General features: G+C 38.1%; 1 protein-coding gene across 2 annotated transcripts in view; it reads left to right on the plus strand.

Annotated features, from left to right (window-relative positions):
* LOC127434818 (receptor-type tyrosine-protein phosphatase zeta-like) overlaps nucleotides 1-18,631 on the plus strand; it is a 52,627-nt gene that overhangs the window by 29,757 nt on the left and 4,239 nt on the right. For both annotated transcript variants that reach the window (XM_051687811.1, XM_051687812.1), the window contains 20 exons: nucleotides 732-911; nucleotides 1,455-1,606; nucleotides 1,851-1,946; nucleotides 2,744-2,810; nucleotides 2,916-3,073; nucleotides 5,732-5,882; nucleotides 6,374-6,558; nucleotides 6,748-6,874; nucleotides 8,702-8,754; nucleotides 8,866-9,499; nucleotides 12,539-12,683; nucleotides 12,865-12,956; nucleotides 13,072-13,157; nucleotides 14,806-14,826; nucleotides 15,460-15,556; nucleotides 15,658-15,740; nucleotides 16,816-16,950; nucleotides 17,073-17,207; nucleotides 17,312-17,463; nucleotides 17,628-17,763. In XM_051687811.1, the coding sequence (XP_051543771.1) occupies nucleotides 732-911; nucleotides 1,455-1,606; nucleotides 1,851-1,946; nucleotides 2,744-2,810; nucleotides 2,916-3,073; nucleotides 5,732-5,882; nucleotides 6,374-6,558; nucleotides 6,748-6,874; nucleotides 8,702-8,754; nucleotides 8,866-9,499; nucleotides 12,539-12,683; nucleotides 12,865-12,956; nucleotides 13,072-13,157; nucleotides 14,806-14,826; nucleotides 15,460-15,556; nucleotides 15,658-15,740; nucleotides 16,816-16,950; nucleotides 17,073-17,207; nucleotides 17,312-17,463; nucleotides 17,628-17,763 (2,885 nt within the window). The remainder of the gene's footprint in view (nucleotides 1-731; nucleotides 912-1,454; nucleotides 1,607-1,850; nucleotides 1,947-2,743; nucleotides 2,811-2,915; nucleotides 3,074-5,731; nucleotides 5,883-6,373; nucleotides 6,559-6,747; nucleotides 6,875-8,701; nucleotides 8,755-8,865; nucleotides 9,500-12,538; nucleotides 12,684-12,864; nucleotides 12,957-13,071; nucleotides 13,158-14,805; nucleotides 14,827-15,459; nucleotides 15,557-15,657; nucleotides 15,741-16,815; nucleotides 16,951-17,072; nucleotides 17,208-17,311; nucleotides 17,464-17,627; nucleotides 17,764-18,631) is intronic.

The raw sequence follows: 18,631 nt of genomic DNA on the forward strand, positions 1-18,631 counted from the left end.
AAATTCATACATTTGTGAAATTAAATTCTTATTACATATTTTTCACAATATCCTTTTAAAGGTCACACAGAAAAAACCCCTGAAAAAACAGAAAATGTGCATTATTAACAAGGCTGTCGGCAGATATATTTTCATTTATCTTACATATTATACATTTTGTTTTGTACAAAATACATAAATTAAGAATAATATAAGTATGAATATAAAATTACAATGGTTAAAAATTATTTTGTTAATGAAAATCATTACATTATTGATTCATCTATAAATACCTATAAAAAAATTATTTATTAATATTAATCTAAACATCCTGATAACCCTGTCGAGGTTTATTTTGCAATAATGACTGGCTGTCCATAATTCCTTACATATACTTACGATATACAATTTAATGATAAAAAGGAGAAATACTTAGTTTGTGAAAATTAAATTATTTTTTGACATTTTACACAATTTTTGAAAAAAATAAATAAAATAATAAAACAGAAAAAATAAAATGTGCATTATTCATTAACAAGGCTGTCTTTGAAACTAGCAGATTTTGAAACTGTATCTGAAACTTGGCACAGTTATTGACTGATAAGGATTAATCAGCCTGACCAATATTTTGGTTTATTTTTTACAAGGACCGTAGCTCTAATTTAAAGGGTTTTTTCACGGAATATTAATGCAGAAAAAATCCTAGTTTTTTTCCATATTCAACTATGTATCTAATCCTCTGCTCTTTACAGGGGCCCTGAACCAAAAGGACTGGACAAAGAAATATCCAGTCTGTGGCAATGCCAAACAGTCACCTATTGACATCAATGAGGACTTCACTCAGGTCCGGATGCAGAACCAGAACCTAAAGCTGGAGAACTGGGACAAGCCCACCACAGATTCCACAACCATCATGAATGATGGGAAAACAGGTTTGTAGCGTTTACAAGACCAAAATCTACAAAACAATAGAAAATATTGTCTGGATTTGTGAAATGGGGATAAAAGAGTGTCTTAAACAGAGAGTTTTTACTCCTTTTTTCAGGATAAAGTGAAATTTTACTGAGATATTAATTAACTCCTCCGAGCATGTCCTCAGATGAAAGCAATTATGACCTGAGATTAATCGCTCTGTCTGGGCTTTCAGACTAATGGACCTGATGAAAAATAAAATGTACTGAAAAGACAAACATTTTTCTTTTTCATACCGGTGAGTGGTCCTCTTTAGATTCCTGTTCATTTACAGGAGTACAAAGAAAGCTCTTTCACTGTACCTTTTGTTTTGATTTAACAAAGAGGGCACACAAATGGCAGAGCTTAAAATAAGTATTCTATCAAGGTGAGTGAAGATGAAAGCTGAAATATGAAATATGAGCAATTAGGCTTGCTGAATGAAGTACACAATTACACTTTGCTTGAATAGTGACATTCCGAGCAGCCTTTGAATGTGTGTGTGTTTGTATCATGTTTCTCAGTGGTAATCAGTCTGAATGGTCTTTACTACATAAGTGAAGGAGGGCTCAGATCCAGGTTTAAAGTGGGCAGGATCATGTTCCATTGGGGCCAATGTAATGCCACTTCAGACGGCTCTGAACACAGTCTAAATGGCAACAGGTTCCCCCTGGAGGTAGAGTTATAACACTACACACCTACAAATGAAAAGTCATTTTGGAGGTGGAGAAAGTCAATTTTGATGAAATATGAAAACAAATAGGCACGCCTTTTTTTTCTCTTTGAAATAAAGTGCAAAGATGAATCGCAATTAGCAAGAGCCATTTATTATGAAAGTAAATAGGGTCAATTTTGAAGTTGTTGTTTTTCAAGGCAAATTGTGGCAATTATAAATACTGTAAAAAGATCATTTCTCACAGATGCAGATCTATTGTTTTGAGGAAGAGGAGTTTGAATCCATAGATGAGGCCATAAGTCACGGAGGAAAGATTACTGCTTTAGCTGTTCTCATTGAGGTAAGATTTTAATCCTGCGATCAGCATATAAACATGAACACACAAACACACCCATATATTAAAACATTCAAGTCACCATCAACCCAACATGCATTGTGCATACCAGCAACCTTTTTATCATAATGACCTCAAAGGAATTTTGGGTTCAATACAAGTTAAGCTCAATCGACAGCATTTGTGGAATAATGTCGATTACCACAAAAGAATAATTGCGACTTATCAGTATTCAGTTCAGTAAGGCACTTACAATGCAAGTGAATGGGGCTGTGACGAGGAGGAGGGCGTGGATCAGCTGATCAGTGGGAGAGCAATATAAAGGGGAGCCGGAGGTGCCAGTTCGAGAGAGAGAGCAGCGCAGCCGTGTGTGTCTCTCTCTTTCTCAAACTGGCGCCTCCGGCTCCCCTTTATCTCGCTCTCCCGCTGATCCAGCGCCGGCCGTGCACTCCTCCCCGTCACAGGGGCCAGTCTATAAATGTTAAAATATTCACAGTTTCAAAAGTATAAATCATGTTAACATGTACTAATGTTTACATCTTGTGGCTATACTTTTGAAACAGTGAGTATTATAACATTTATGAACTGGCCCCTTTCATTTCAATTGTAAATATCTTGCTGTAACCGCCATTTTTGCTTCTTCTTTTTTTTTATATAAATGAGGGACAAGTCAAAATTATTTTCTGTGGTAATCAACATTATGCTACATTGATTGAGCTTAACTTGTATTGAACCCGGAACAAGTCAATGTGAAACGCCATTTGCAGCCCATTTTACTTCTCGCATGTTGGTCTGTTCTTTAGGCCAGCATTGAAGACAACCAGGACTATGTGGCCATTGTTGAAGGAGTCAACAGTGTGAGCCGATTTGGTAAATCTTTATCCACACGTCATCCACAAAGCTTTTTTTGTATTTCAGATTCATCTCTGTTATATTTGCAGTAACACATGAATGTGCCTCCTATTTGACGTGAAGGTAAAAATAGCCCGCTGGAACCGTTCTCTTTGCTGGGTCTGCTTCCACAATCCAGGGAAAAATACTTCATGTACAACGGCTCACTGACCGCGCCGCCCTGCTCGGAGAATGTGGAGTGGATTGTGTTTAAAAACACAGTGGCCATCTCAGAAACCCAGGTCAGAACATGCTCAACGTCTTTCTTCTAATGGAGCACAAATTACACGTCTTCAATGAAAAATAAAAATATATTTTTTTCTGAGACATAAAAAAAAAAAAGCTACAAATATTTGATGTGGCCAGTAAAAATATTGGCTGGGCAAGTACAAATCTAAACCAACCACGCTAACAGAAATTATCCTTATAGTTGTGTGGGGCTGCTTAGCTCTCTCAGTGTGTGTGTATGAAAGAGAGAGAGAGAGAGAGAGAGAGAGAGCAAGAAAACCCTCTCCTAAAAATGGAGTGTGTTGAATACAGCCCTGACAGATGCTTTAAGCAGTTCTCCAGCAAACACGAGCCCGCATTAATATTTCATCTGGCCACAGCCTGACGTGTGGATCAGAGATAAGCCCTCCGTGCCCGAGACACAACTTTGCCCCTTTATCTAGCTGCACTTTAAAGTTCACTTTTAAGATGCGAGGTTTTCTGTTCATTTTTTAGGCTGCTGTGTAGTTGTTGCCTGATCCTCTTTAAGTCCAGAATGTTTCTCAACCATGAAAATTTGATGTGGAGGAATCAATGCACACTGAAGTAAATCTGATGAATCTTTAGTGCTGGTTCAGTGTCTCGTCTGATCTTGTTACTGATCAAAATTAGCATAAATTCACTCATGCATACAGAACAAAGCTTGTTCTAAAATTTTGTTGTTAGTAATACTGTTAGCTAATTCAGATTTTTGCTCTTATTTCATGTCTTGTATTAGATGGCTCTCTGAAATACAATTGTGGCATTCTGCGGTCACATACAGCATATTTGTATAATTGACCGTTGTCCCGGACAGCTGATTTCATGCAAAGCTGTACTAGTTTCATGTCTCTCTTATTACTCTGTGTTCTTTTTCTTTTCACATGATAATGTCAACTCAAATAAGTATTTCATGTCCATTTATTTACCGTATTTATTTATTTGGTTAGTAGCTATGTAATAAGATAATGTAGACATTATGGATAATGTACAGTCAGCTGGCCATTATCAATTTTTTATTTTTATTTTGCCATAATGACTGGCTGACTGCACATTATCCCTTATCTAATTATCTTCTTTATATTTGAGAATTTCTTAGAATTAATTTGTTTATAAATAATGTTTTATATTTATTATTAATATTCTATTTAAAAACAATTTTTATATATATTTTATATAATTTTAAAATTCAAAAGAATATATTTGTTTTATTATATACTTATTTTATTAATTATATATCATTTGTGTGTGTGTGTGTGTGTATATATATATATATATATATATAATATAAATTATATTGAAATTATTATATGCATATTCAATTTTAATAAATACTCTGCAACAAAAAATATTGTAGATGAATATAAAAATTAAATCTAACAAAATTAATCTAACAAACTATTTCTTTAAATGTAAAATGTTCAGCTTGTCATTATCAGAAAATTATTTATTTTGCCACTATGACCGGCTGACTGTACAATTATCCCTTATTTAATTTCTATCTAATTTCTATTTGTATTTAATTTCGATTGAAATCTTTTTTATATATTAGATCTTTTTTTTTTTTTAAATATTTTATATATATTTTTTTATATTACTACTAAAATAAATGATATTTATATTATACATATTTATGTGTGTGTGTGTGTATATATATATATATATATATATATATATATATATATATATATATATATTAGGCATGTAACGATACACAAATTTCACGATACGATGCATAGCCTCACGATATGATACAATACAAGCACCCACAAATGTTTCACTGAAAGGATTCAACATAAATGTATTTTAAATCATAAATGCCACAAAAGTGTCTGACATTGGCAACAAAAAACACAGCTCTAAGAAACTTAAACAACAGCACTGCATTTATTTTGTTTGATTGTTGAGAAACTAACATGAACTCACAATTTTCATGTTTTTCTTGAGAAAATAAGTTTGTCTACACTGTAGTCATTTATATTTGTAAAGCATTTTTCAAAACACTTTATAGACAATCATGCCTTGTTGTCTGAAAGTCCCTGTGAACAAGCTAAATTGACTGAAGCAAAGAAAAACTCCTTTCAGTGTTATTTAGTGGTGAACAAAAATCTTGAGAGGAACCTAACCTCTGGCTTTTACGATATATGTACGTAATCCAATATTTTTTAGCGGCTTGAGCTAAAACTGATCGGCACATGTGATTTTTTTGCCCTCTTCCCCGTTTCACTTTGCATGTAAACTTTACCGCGAATAAGATTACATGTTTGATGTACAGTAGCACCAGGACATGATGTCGTTTGGCAAATTTAACAAGCTGTACCGCTACAGATGCCATTTGTCATCAATCTTCACGCCTATGTACTGTAAGTTTGTTGCTCTGTTTTCCTGTGAATGCTCAGCGCCGCCTCTCCGGGGAGGAGACTGTTCCGCAGTTCTCAATATTGCGCTGCTTGGTTATAATTACACTATAATGTGTTTACGAATCGTACGATACATGTGGTATTGTATAGTGAGCGTTATATCGTACAATACGATACAATATTTTTTTATACCCTATAATGTCAAATTTTCTGTTAATGTAAAACTATAAGCATTAATCGAATTAAGTCTCATCATTCACGTGTGTGTGTGTGTGTGTGTGTGTGTGTGTGTAGCTGGAGGTGTTCTGTGAGGTGATGACCATACAGCAAGCCGGCTATGTGATGTTGACTGATTATCTGCAGAATAACTACAGAGAACAGCAGCAGCAGTTCATAGGACAAGTCTTCTCTTCATACACGGGCACAGAAGAAGTCCCTGATCCTAGTATGCATACTACACACAGACACACTCAGCAGCCATGATACGTACAAAATAATGGAGATATAAAGAAATTAGTGAGAGGTCTTTTTTCAATGTTTGCTCATCTTGTGACCGTGTGCACAAGTCCGTTTCACTTTTTAAAAATCGCGCAGTAAGTGTGCGTTGCTAGGTAACCCCACTTTGGAGTTTTTCCAGGAAAACTAATGCAGCAATTGCACTTCAAACAGAGTTAATTTAGAACCAATTTAATAAGTTATTACTATTTAACTGACATTGTGGCTCCTTATTTGAATAAAAGCATGAAATGTGATGTTTTCCCAATGATATAATATTCTCTGAAGCCCTCTACATACTCCTTATATGACATGGCCTCTCATACCTTATTGCTTAATTATAAGCCAATTTAGCCACCAAAAATAAAGAGCAAAATGACAGTAGCTCATTTTGTTTCCTTTTTGTTGAAAGACAGTCATTTGAAAATCTGCTGTGTTTAGTGTGCAGTTCAGAACCACAGAATGTGCAGGCAGACTCTCAGAACTACACTGGCATTGTGGTGACATGGGAGAGGCCGAGAGTTGTCTTCGAAACCACCATTGAGAGATACTCTGTCACCTACCAAAGACTCCAGGGCAAAGACCCACCCAAACAACAGTACCTAACGGATGGAGAACAGGATGTGGTGAGCGGTTTGTTTGGACTATCCAGTTCAGCCATAATTAATATTACTGTGTTGACTGAAATGGGGATATTTCAGTCAACACAGTAAAACGATGTTACCGTGTGTTCTTTTTTTTCAGTGAAATTGCTGATAGTTTAAGGTTACACTTATTAAACAGGTGTTGCGGTTTTGTTTTGTCTATTTTTCCAGGGGGCCATTATCCACAAATTACTGGCGAACAGTAGCTATGTTGTCCAGGTGGTGGCCCTATGCACCAATGGCTTGACTGGGAAAATGAGCGACCAAGTTATAGTAGACATGCCTCTTGAAGACCCTGGTAATACTGATTCAACTCAAAACATGCCTTTACAGACAGATGTAGGGTTACTGGTTAAATCTCATGGAAACTTTGAAGAAATGTCTGTGTCATATTTCATCCCAAAATCAAAAGAAAACAACAGAGAATTATATACTGCATAAAGGACATATTTAAGATCATTAAGAATGTTTCATTCTTTTTCATGACAGTTGAGCACATTTTGCAAGTGGATGGTGATGCAAAAAAAAAAAAAAAAAACTGACAATCAGCATAAACTTCATCCATAGGACTCCACTGGTTAAATGAATGTCTTCTAAAGTGAAACGATCACTTTTGCTGCAAAAAAGATCCATATTTAAGAACTTTTTAACTATAAATCATCGCTTCCGGTCAGTAGCCCTTTGCGCTTGCACGAAAGGGCAGAGTTCACGCAGTCTCGTGTGATTTATGGATGTAATCTCACTTTTTTCTCTTGGTTGAGACATCCAGGATGAGCACACAAATGTACCATTGTGAGTAAACATACAGATACAAATACAGATCTAAACCAAAACCAACAATGCTTCTGTACAGCGTTCCTCCTACTCGGTTGTAAACAGCGCTGCTCTTCTGGGTGTGTTGCATGTGCGTCTGTTCTCGCGTGAACATGCCACGTCAAACTTTCGTGTTAAACTACATTTTTTTCATCTTCATTTGACATGCTAGCCAGCACTGAAAAAAGTAACAAGTATCACATGACAGCTCCGTCTACGCACTTTCATTAGCAGTCAGTACCTCTGGACAGTAATTTGTACCTGATTAATTATACTGAAACTTTAATAAAAACTGACCTTTCCACCATCGTTTACTCACCCTCATCGTTCAAAATCAGTATTACCTTTTTCATCCGTGAAACACAAAATTGAGGGACGAGAGGATCATTTTTGTGGCTGTGCAAACTGCGAAAGCACACAAAAGCGCCATTAAAGTTGTCCATAACACTCATGCCTTAGATTTCAATTCTTCTGAAGCCATATGATAGTGTTGTGTGAGGAACAGACCAAAATTTACGTTTGAAACTGGCGTTCACGCAAGAATGACCTTGTTTACATGAGCGCACCTGACATCAACACTTTGGGCTGTAAAGACCTGCATGCGCAGTATGCGCTGTGGTGCCAGGCGAAAGTTTAAACAAGGAAGAAGAAAAGAAATTGCGCACATCGGTTCTCATGTGTATTTTCACTATTTTTGTTGAATGTGTGAAAGTGAATGAGATTTGAGGATGGGTCAGTCTTCCACGCCCCCCCTTGCAATACCTCCGCGCACCCCCCACGGGGCGCGCCCCACACTTTGAGAACCACTGATTTAACCAGTGGAGTCATATGGATGACATTTATGCTAACTGTCTGTTCTTTTTGGAGCTTCAAAAGTTGTATCACCATCCACTTACATTTTAAGGACGTACTGAGCTAAGATATTTTTCTTCAAATGTGTTCTGCTGAAGAAAGTAAGTCATACACAACTGGGATGGCATGAGGGTGAGTAAATGATGAGAGAATTTTCATTTTTGGGTGAACTATCCCATTAATGATCCTAAAAACAGACTTCAATGTAAATTTTATGATATATATATATATATATATATATATATATATATATATATATATATATATATATATATATATATAATTCTAAAAAAAAAATAATATACATGTGTATATACTGTATGTATTCGTATCATTTTATTTATTTTCTTTTCATTTTGGGGTAAAACATGATCTGGACATGTCTTCTTGAGATTCACCTTATTATGGAATTAATATTTATCTTTAAAGTCATACACCGAAATTTCTTTTGACCCTGCAGCAAATGAGCCTGATCCTTTTGGTGATTCAGCAGAATCAGAGGAATACATTGAGGTGACTTTTGTAATTGTACATTTTAAAACTATTCGTAAACGATGGAATCATAAACATTCTTGTGTATTTACGTAAATGTGTTGACCTCAAATGTATATAATCTCTTTTCAGGTGACATCGGAACCTACGTATCCTAAGAGCAGAGTAACAAAGACTCCAAAATCTCCACCGAGTCGAACCCTCATCCATGGTTTCTCCTCTGGGAGTTCCATCTCTATCACCACAGTGACGGACCAACCAGGCTTCCTGTTCCCTGTTGTCAAAACAACCACTGCTGCTGTCAGACGAAAAATTACAGAGGAGTCTTCTTTGTCATGGTCACCTGACCAAAACAAGACAGGAAATGGTACCAAACGCCCACGTAACAAACTTATTCCAGAGGAGGGTGCCCACCTTCCTCACAGCAACATGGTGGTCACAGATATTTACTATGAGGATGTTCTCAACACCAGCACCACAAATGCCACACCAGCCCAAGGTCTTATCAATCTCAGAACACTGCCAGGTGTTGGTGCACAGGACCAGGAGAAGACAACAACCATAAACCCCGACCTTGATCCTCAGATTAATGAGAAGACCACTGCTAAAACCTCAGTATCTTTAACTTCTGCCCCAGAACGTCCAACAAAGTCCAGCACCTCCACACCATCAGTAACTGGAATTTCCAGAACTAATGCAACCACAGGATCACCTATTTCTGCTTCAATGAAGATCATATCTCAAACCACTCAACCTCTGTTTAATGGTAAGACTTGACACCATCTTAACACTGTCAGCTTTGGTGTTGGGTTAATGCAGTGCTTTTTGCTAAATAGTAGTTTGGTAATTCCATCATTTTATTTATTCAATCTTCCTTAGACACACTGTTAGACATACAATCTGATGGTGGTGGAATTGTCCATGTCAAAACTCTGAGCCTCATTGCTGCTTACTGTCTTGCAAACCAAGTGCTGCAAACTCTCTCAATATTCAACTTTTCATGCATCCATGTTTTTAATGCACCTACTGGACTCTTTCTTCCTGGCTGGCTGGCTGGCTGGTTGACTATTCAGATGTGAAACAATATGGTGGTGGTTCCTCTTGCTCCAGCTGTGCGTTCACGCTTTTCCTTCTTTCTCTTGAGAATGGTGAGAGCGCCCTCCTGGAGGTTGCTTTAGGTATTGCGAGATAAATATAGATCATAAAAGTAATAGTTCACCCAAAAATGAACATTTCTCTCTTTTTTTTTATTCACCCTCAGGTTGTTCCAAACCTGTATGCTGTTATTTTGTTCTGTGGAACACAAAATTAGAATTTTGAAGTATCTTCAAACAACTATTTTCCAGTTTAAAAAGCCCCCCCAAAAAACGGCAAAAAAGCACCTTTAAAGTTGTCCAGGTCTTGGTAATATAATAACTTTTTGTGAGGCACAGACTGATCTTGACAAATCTTCCCCTCCGTTGCAGCTCGAGAGCAGCCCTCAAATAAAATGTAATTAGTCATTGTGTTGAAAAGAGCTGCTACATAATTCTCCTTTTGTGTTCAGTGGACAAAATAACATTGGAACAACATGAGAGTGAGTAAAAAAAATAGGGTTGCGATCCGACAACAGGTTCTTTAATCGGAACCGGTTCCATTTTAAAAAAACTGGAACCGAATGATTTTCATGACTGTCTCTTCCGTTAACGGTTCTCAGACAAGAATTCTTCCGCCAATGTGGACGGAACCCCATACTAAAATAATCAGTGATTCTTGCATTACCGCTCACACTCAGAGACACTGCAACATTACTATTGAAAACATACAGCATGACCAGTGTAGTCCGATTCCTGAAAGAATGATTCTTATGAACCGGTTCTTTTGAATCTACAGTGCAAAACCTACTGTGCGATTGGTGTAGTCCGATTCCCGAACGGATGATTTTTATGAGCCACTTCTTTTGAATCTGCAGCGCAAAACATACAGCACGACCAGTGTTGTCTGAATCATGAACAAATGATTCTTATGAACCGGTTCTTTTGAATCTGCAGCACAAAATATACAGCACGACCAGTGTTGTCTGATTCCCGAACAAATGATTCTTAAAAGCCGGTTCTTTTAAACCAACAGCGCAAAGCATACAGTGTGGCCAGTGTTGTCTGATTCCCGGATGAATGACTCTTCTGAGCTGGTTCTTTTGAATTTACAGCGCAAAATATGCAATGCGACCAGTGTAGTCTAATTCCCGAATGAATGACTCTTATGAGCTGTTTTTTTTTTTTCTTTTTTTTTTTCTACAGTGCAAAACATGCAGTACAACCATTATAAATGCAAATAAATGATTCTAATCAGCATGTTCTTTTTAGTGAATGAAAAACTTGCTTAACCACAAGTTGTGAATTTAATTTGTTAAGAAATGTTACTTATGGCTTGTGAGACTTATTGGATGGTTGTTGATTGAATAAAATATCTTTATTAAAAAGTCTTTGTAAAAACCTTTTGCATGAATCTTAAAATATTAAATGATTTCATTGTTTGGCAACAGACTGCTGAGGGCAGTAAATCCAATTAGAATTGCATTTCTTATTTCCAAATGTTTCTTCCTCAAAACTACTAAAAGAATTGTTCATAGAACCGTTAAGGAATTTGAATCATTAAGAGGAATTGGAATCAAAACTAGAATCATTACATTTCTAACGATTCTCATCCCTAGTAAATAATGACAGGATTTTCATTTGGGTGAACTACTCCTTTAAGACTCTGCTTTCAGAGTCGGTCGGTTCCTTTAGTTGCTACCTGTCTTCCAATTGCTGCTCTTCTCCACCCCAAGCAGTTCTTTAGTGGAGAGTTTGAGTCTAACTCTCTAGACGTGTCTGTTACAGCCACATTACTCGATAATCAAAGAGTATCGACAACTCGTGATGCCCCAAAACTCTATGTATCCTCCACACGGTACCCAACCTTCATTTCAGAAGAGGGCTCTGCTCATTTGGTCTCTTCAGATGGGCAGGGAGAGCTCAGTGGATCAGGGTCCGCTAACTTCCTGGAGGAGCTAGACCGAGAATGGGAGCTTGACCAAACTCGGTCAGCTCCCAAAGACATGCTTGTAAGCAACAGTGGTAAATCTGAGGAAGATAACAATGAGGGATTGTCCTCAACCTTCTACTTTGAGAGTGAGAAAGAGTCTGCCACCACCAAACAACCAGAGAAACCAGCTTTCTTCTCATGGGTGACTTGGTCTTCTGAGTTGGACAATGGCTCAGGAGGAGGGACAGTGACTCCTCAGAGCGATGATATTCACATACAGCTCACAATTCCTGACCTCACTCTCAGAGAGTCACAGGAAGACCAGAATGCAGGTAACTGTTGCATATATGGTCAAACATTTGGAGAAGGAAAAATATTACTCCACTTGTGTAATTACTTGTCATTTAGGAGTTTGACTTACTAAAATGGTAATCGTAAATTTGCAAGCTTGAGCTCAGAAAATATTGAAGTCCACTTGGTTTTTATTGAAGTTAAACTCATGAAATTACATAGATTTTGGTCAATCTGAATCCATTCAATCCGATTGCAGATTCTGAATGTAGTAGGTTGAAATTTCCTGTGGTGTGTCAAGCTACAGTACATTCCATCTAATACTGTTTTAAACAGCATTTTATTCATTCATTTATCATTATTACCAATATGCATTAAGCTTCTATGATCTCAATTAATATGGTAATATGTAATATTTGTGCTTTTAAAATTATTTTGTCACAACAGGACAATTTAAAATGAACAAAAAAGGAAACAAAAAAAGTGGTGTTTCTGTTTCCTTCATCAGAGGCTAGTAACAGCAGCCCAGAGTCTCGTGTCGGGATGGTTGGAGGGACGGAAAGAGAGAAAAGGACAGTTGTTCCTCTGGCTGTGGTGTCCACACTAACCATCCTGTGTTTGCTTGTGCTGGTGGGAATTCTCATCTACTGGAGGTATTTGATATTCATACATGCATCTGCATATGAATGTGAATCCCTTTGGAAAATATGGAAAAATACTTCCGGAATCAAGACGACTGATAAGTGGCCATGCACACATCCCATGAAAACACTTTTGGATATTTGTAAATGTAGATGATAAAGTTTTGAATGAGTTTGTATCTGTTTGTTACAGGAGGTGCTTTCAAACAGCACATTTTTACGTAGAAGACAACATTTCACCCCGAGCAATATCGGCTCCATCAACACCTCTTCTGCTAACGACAGGTAGACAAATATGTCCATTTATATAATTTTTTTTTTTATTATTTAGTTCAGTTATTTTTGATGAGATTCATTTGTCAATTACTTTTTTTTTTTTTTTTTTTTTTTTTTTTTGCAGAGGACAATGAAGCTCTCCCCATAAAGGAATTTGTGAAACATGTTGCTGATCTCCACTCAAATCACACATTCTCCAAAGAATTTGAGGTATTTTTGATTTTTAGCACTTTGTAGTTAGTAACGGAACTTTTTCTATATTTTAAGTAAGGACACTTTAAGGAATATTCAGGGTTCAATACAAGTTAAGCTCAATCGACAGCATTTGTGCATTAACGTTGATTGCCATAAAAATGTATTTCGACTCGTCCCTCCTTTTAAAAAAGCAAAGATCAAGGTTACAGTGAGGTACTTACAATGGAAGTGAATGGGGCCAATTTTTGGAGGGTTTAAAGGCAGAAATGTGAAGCTTGTAATTTTATAAAAGCACTTACATTAATTCTTCTGTTAAATCTAATGTATTATTTGAGCTGTAATAAACCGTTTAAATTGTCATTTTTACAGTCATTTTAGGGTTTGTTGACATTACATCGTCAAGGCAATTAAGTTGTAAAATTGGCTATAACTTTACACAAAAGTTTAGTAGGCGATTTTATCACACTAAATCATGTTAACATGCATATTGTTCACATCTTGTGGTTATACTTTTGAAACGGTGAGTATTTTAACGTTAACGGATTGGCCCCATTCACTTCCATTGTAAGTGTCTCACTGTAACCCAGATTTTTGCTTTAAGGAAAAGGAGGGGCAAGTCAAAATAAATGTTTGTGGTAACCAATATTATACCATGAATGCTGTTGATGAAGCTTAATCCTCAGTAAAAATCAGTTAAAAAAATCTAACTCATCGAATACCCATGTGTCATATGTTGACAATTCTGTTGGTGTTGCTTATGTACCGCTTTTTCACTTATAACTTCACGAAAAATAAACAGAACATATAATATCACACAGCCATTACTTAGAGGAGGTGATTATCTTTCAAATGAGCCCAAACACAAAGTAATGGGATGCATAGATCATTAGATAATCCACATGAAGGACAATGTTACAAATGGCCACCAGGAGATGGCGCCATGTACATGACACAGACTCTGATGCAGACTCACTGAGTCAAAAGGTACTCATTCTGTGAAATCTCATTACTAAAATCATGTCTGCATGCTGTGCAAACCTTTATCATTGTTGTGTGCATGTGTAATTAGTTCTTATGTACAATTATTATATTTTATTTGTTTGGAGACAGTTTTGGTCACTATGATAAATAATTTTTGTAATGCTATAACTTTTGATTGAGAAAAATGTTTGACATGATTGGAAACAAAAAAAAAGCAGTTTTTCGGAGCCACCTTATTAACACCCAGAGATATATAAATGTATATAAGGGAAAAATGTTTTGTGATCTTTCAGCAGTTTCTTTTTTTTTTTTTTTTTCTTTTAGTTAAATCCTTTAATTTTGGAAATGCCACTAAAACAGGAAATCTTTAAAAACACCTTCAGAGCTTAAAGAGTTAACTCGTATTGAACACGGAATATTTATTTTAAGTATTGAACCTAAATATGCCACATAAACATTCCAAATATTACATAAATGTCATAATTGAGTGTTGCAGAGTATAAAGACAGCATGTGAAGGGATGATATGTTCGAGGGTGCACTGTTTCACATGCGGCACAGACTGACTGCATGGGCACCCGCATAAATAGTCTTTAGCATGAATTCACCTGCACAGGAAACACTCTGTTTGTCTGGACTTTCATTATTGTGCTCTTTTGCATTCTCACCCCCTTCCTTATTAGATCTTGAAAGAGTCCTATGAGGTAAGACACATCTCCCTTTGGTTTTATTTGTGTCATCGTCGTTATGTTTTCTTTTGCGCAGATGTTGTTGTCTTATCTTACTAGCCAAGTGTTGCTGTTTGCATGTGTATGCTGCATTCACATTGTGTCGGAATTACTGTCATTACGAGCTGGAGATTCTGTTCAGAGCGATTTGCGTCTAGGGCAATGCTCAACATCAAACGGATCCATGTGTGGCTTGGTTGTAGATGACAGCAAAATACATTACATACTGATAATTCAATAATTCACCTCTGTATACTCTTGTTAAATGTTTAAGAATAAAAAAGTTCACCAAGTAACATAATATAATGGCATATCAAACAGAAATGTTTGTATGAGGTAACCGAACTCCCTTTAACTGTATGATGTCACAACAGTCAAGTTGTAGCTTACACAGGATTCTGAGTTTCCATATTTTAATTATGAATTTGACAAAAGTGAATATGTTTTACTATTCAGAAACTCGCAATTATGGTAATTCTGACATGATGTGAACAAACTATTAGCACATGTGATTACATGATGTGATATAGTTTCTAGTTGCTGTGGTTTGGGATGGTGTGTGTTTATTAGTCACATGGATTAACTGTTTGTTTTTTGTTTTGTTTTCAGGAGATTCAGGCCTGTACAACAGACATCGGCATCACAACTGACAGCTCCAACCATCCAGACAATAAAAGCAAGAACAGATATATAAACATCCTGGCTTGTATGAACCCTAGACTTTATTTCACTCATGTATACCAATATAAGAGGTACAGATGTAAAGAAAAACATGGCTAATAATCCTCTCCTTTTCTGTTCTCTCAGATGATCACAGTCGAGTCAAACTCTTGCAAAACTCTGACAAAGATGGAAAGACTGGGGACTACATTAATGCCAACTACGTGGATGTAAGTTTATGCTAGATTTGTAGTTTACACAAATTTGATGTTTCCTGAATGGTGAAATTATGTTCTGCTACTTGTCTCCAACATCATGTTTTTGTCAAGAATAGAGAGGCTCAGGACCCAAACGTAGAGTAAAAATAAATGAATTTATTAATACAAACAAAAAGGGCAAAAATCAAACCAAAACTCCCACAAAGGGAAAAACCACAAAGGAAGTATAATCCAGGCTGGGGCAGAGGTAGGGATGAGGGAAACAGGACCGACTGGACTGAGTGGAGAGAATCAAAAACAGGACCAACATGAACCGACCAACGAACAGACCGACTGGAAACAAGATGAATTGGCACTGGACAGCAAACACGAGAAGACTAACATAGGGAGAGAAATCAACAGGTTAACAAGACGGCAGGTGTGACTAATAAACTAATAATGGGCAAACAAGGAGGCGGGGTATGACGTAAGACAGAGGGCAATAAATGCCCATGCCAACCGTCAAACAAACAGACGAGAGAATGCGTAGCAACGGCTAACAAAGCGATGCCACGCATTCTCACACTAAACGAAACCTGAGCGTACGCAACAGGTGACAAAAACAAGACAGGACACCTGTGTGAGAGTTCGGCCACACACACACCCAACACCTTAGACTGAAGTGACCGAACCTCAGCACAACATGAAGACAGCTCGTAACCCGGGCGCACAGCGCAAAGCGAGCGCAACGCTCAGTCGTGAGAGACAGACATAGATTATTGACGCGAGTGCATGCCACCAAGATGACAAGTGCAATGCACTCACGACAATACAGGATAAGACATGGAACATGAGTGTCCGGATCTTGACACCAAAACCGAACCAGACAGAATGGTCAGGATCCAAACACCATCCTCCAGACATGAAACAATTCCGACCGAAAACACAAGACAGACATGGGACGATAATGCCATGGTCCTGTCAGACAAAAACCCAGACTGACAGAGTGACAGTTTTGTGGAATATTATACAGTAATTTGTGTTGTGGTAAATAGAGTTGGAGTCGAAATGAACATAGACAATTCTGTTTGGTAATGATTATATTTAGGGCTTCAATCAACCGAAAGCATATGTAGCTGCACAGGGTCCGCTGAAGGCCAGTCTGGAAGACTTCTGGAAGATGATATGGGAACAGAACGTTGGTGTAATTGTCATGATCACCAACCTGGAGGAGAAGGGTCGGGTAAGAATGAAAATTGTTCCATGACATACTGTACGTATTTCATCACCAGAACATATACATTTGAAATAGCAACTATAGAGTGATCTAATGAGACAACTACTATATGCTTGTATATCCAACAGAGAAAATGTGATCAATATTGGCCCCTGGAGAATCAGGAAGACTATGGATGCTTTAGTGTCACTTTGAAGAGCACTAAAACTCTTGCCTACTACACCCAGAGAACATTCATGTTGAGGAATGTTAGCATTAAGAAGGTGAGTAGCCACATCAAACACCACAGTTACATGAATTCATTGAAGATATTGTCTCTCCTCAATATATGCGTTTTCATGTGTTTTATTTTTTTTTACTGTGGAAGGGTCGCAGTCAGGAGAAGAAAGTGCTTCAGTTTCATTACACTCAATGGCCTGATATGGGCGTCCCAGAACACACACTTCCTGTGCTCTCGTTTGTGCGGGCTTCTTCACAGGCCAGGACTGCTGAAATGGGGCCTGTGGTCGTACACTGCAGGTAGACACTGTTATCACCCTCAGATCACAAATTATGTTTGCCCCAGAAGGCGTTCTATGCCACAATTAATAAAGTTAATTATTAATCATTGTGGTGAGTTTATAAACTGAGACAGACACAAAACATACTGTAGTAATTTGATTGTGTGCATTTGTGATTTACAGTGCTGGTGTAGGAAGAACAGGCACCTATATTGTGATTGACAGCATGTTGAAACAGATAAAGGAAGAAGGTACCGTGAACATCACGGGGTTCCTCAAACACATTCGTACTCAGAGGAACTACCTGGTACAGACAGAGGTAAGGGCTACTACCATACTTAAAATCATCCTTAAAATTGTACTTGTTAAAGCAAGCTTCACTATTGTACGGAAGCCCTGAACCGCAAGGTGAAGAACAAAATCACTAGGTGACTTATTTTTTTGTTAGGTGTCTTAGTGCCTTCCTGATCCTATGTCCTACAATTTGTTTGTTGTTTTCTCGGACAAAATGTTGTTTTGTTTGTTTTTTTCTACTAATGCTCATTGTAACACACAAAGGATGGGCAAGGAGGAGGCGGGAACCGGCTGAACAGTAAACAAAGTTTAATGGTAAACTTAAAACCAACATAAACAAAAGTGCAGTGCGGTCGCGTGCTTATCTCGCTCTCCTGCTGATCAGTTGATTCAGTGCTGGCCGTGCTCCATCACGACCCGGCCACGCCCTCCTCCTCGTCACACTCCTTCCCCTCCCGATTCAGGCCGGGGCGCCACCGGTCGGTCTGACTAACTCCCCAAACCCCCTCCCCCCTCCCCCCCACCCTTCCGGCCGTTCTGTCAGTCGGTGGCCCACCCCACCTCCTGTGAACCTTTGGGAGAGACGGGAGGAGGCGTGGGGTGAGGGAAAGGGTGAGCGGAGATGCACAGAGAGAGGAGAGAGAGAAGAACTTGCTCGCCAGCTCCCGGACGTGTTGTCGCCCGGTCCTCAACCGCTCCTCCGCCCTCTGCTGGACGCCAGCGCTCTCTCCCCCGGCGGACAGAACTGCTCCTCCCCCTCTCGGCAGACGGCCGCGGTTCCTCCGGCTCACGGCGGCCGGCAGCGACCCCTCCGTCCCCAGGCAGATGGCCGTGGCTGCTGCCCTGGCGGATGGCAGTGGTGAGGACTCCGCAACAGCGCATCCCTCCTACCT

The sequence above is a fragment of the Myxocyprinus asiaticus genome, chromosome 45 (genome assembly GCF_019703515.2).
Source record: "Myxocyprinus asiaticus isolate MX2 ecotype Aquarium Trade chromosome 45, UBuf_Myxa_2, whole genome shotgun sequence".
In the NCBI taxonomy this organism is placed as follows: Eukaryota; Metazoa; Chordata; class Actinopteri; order Cypriniformes; family Catostomidae; genus Myxocyprinus; species Myxocyprinus asiaticus.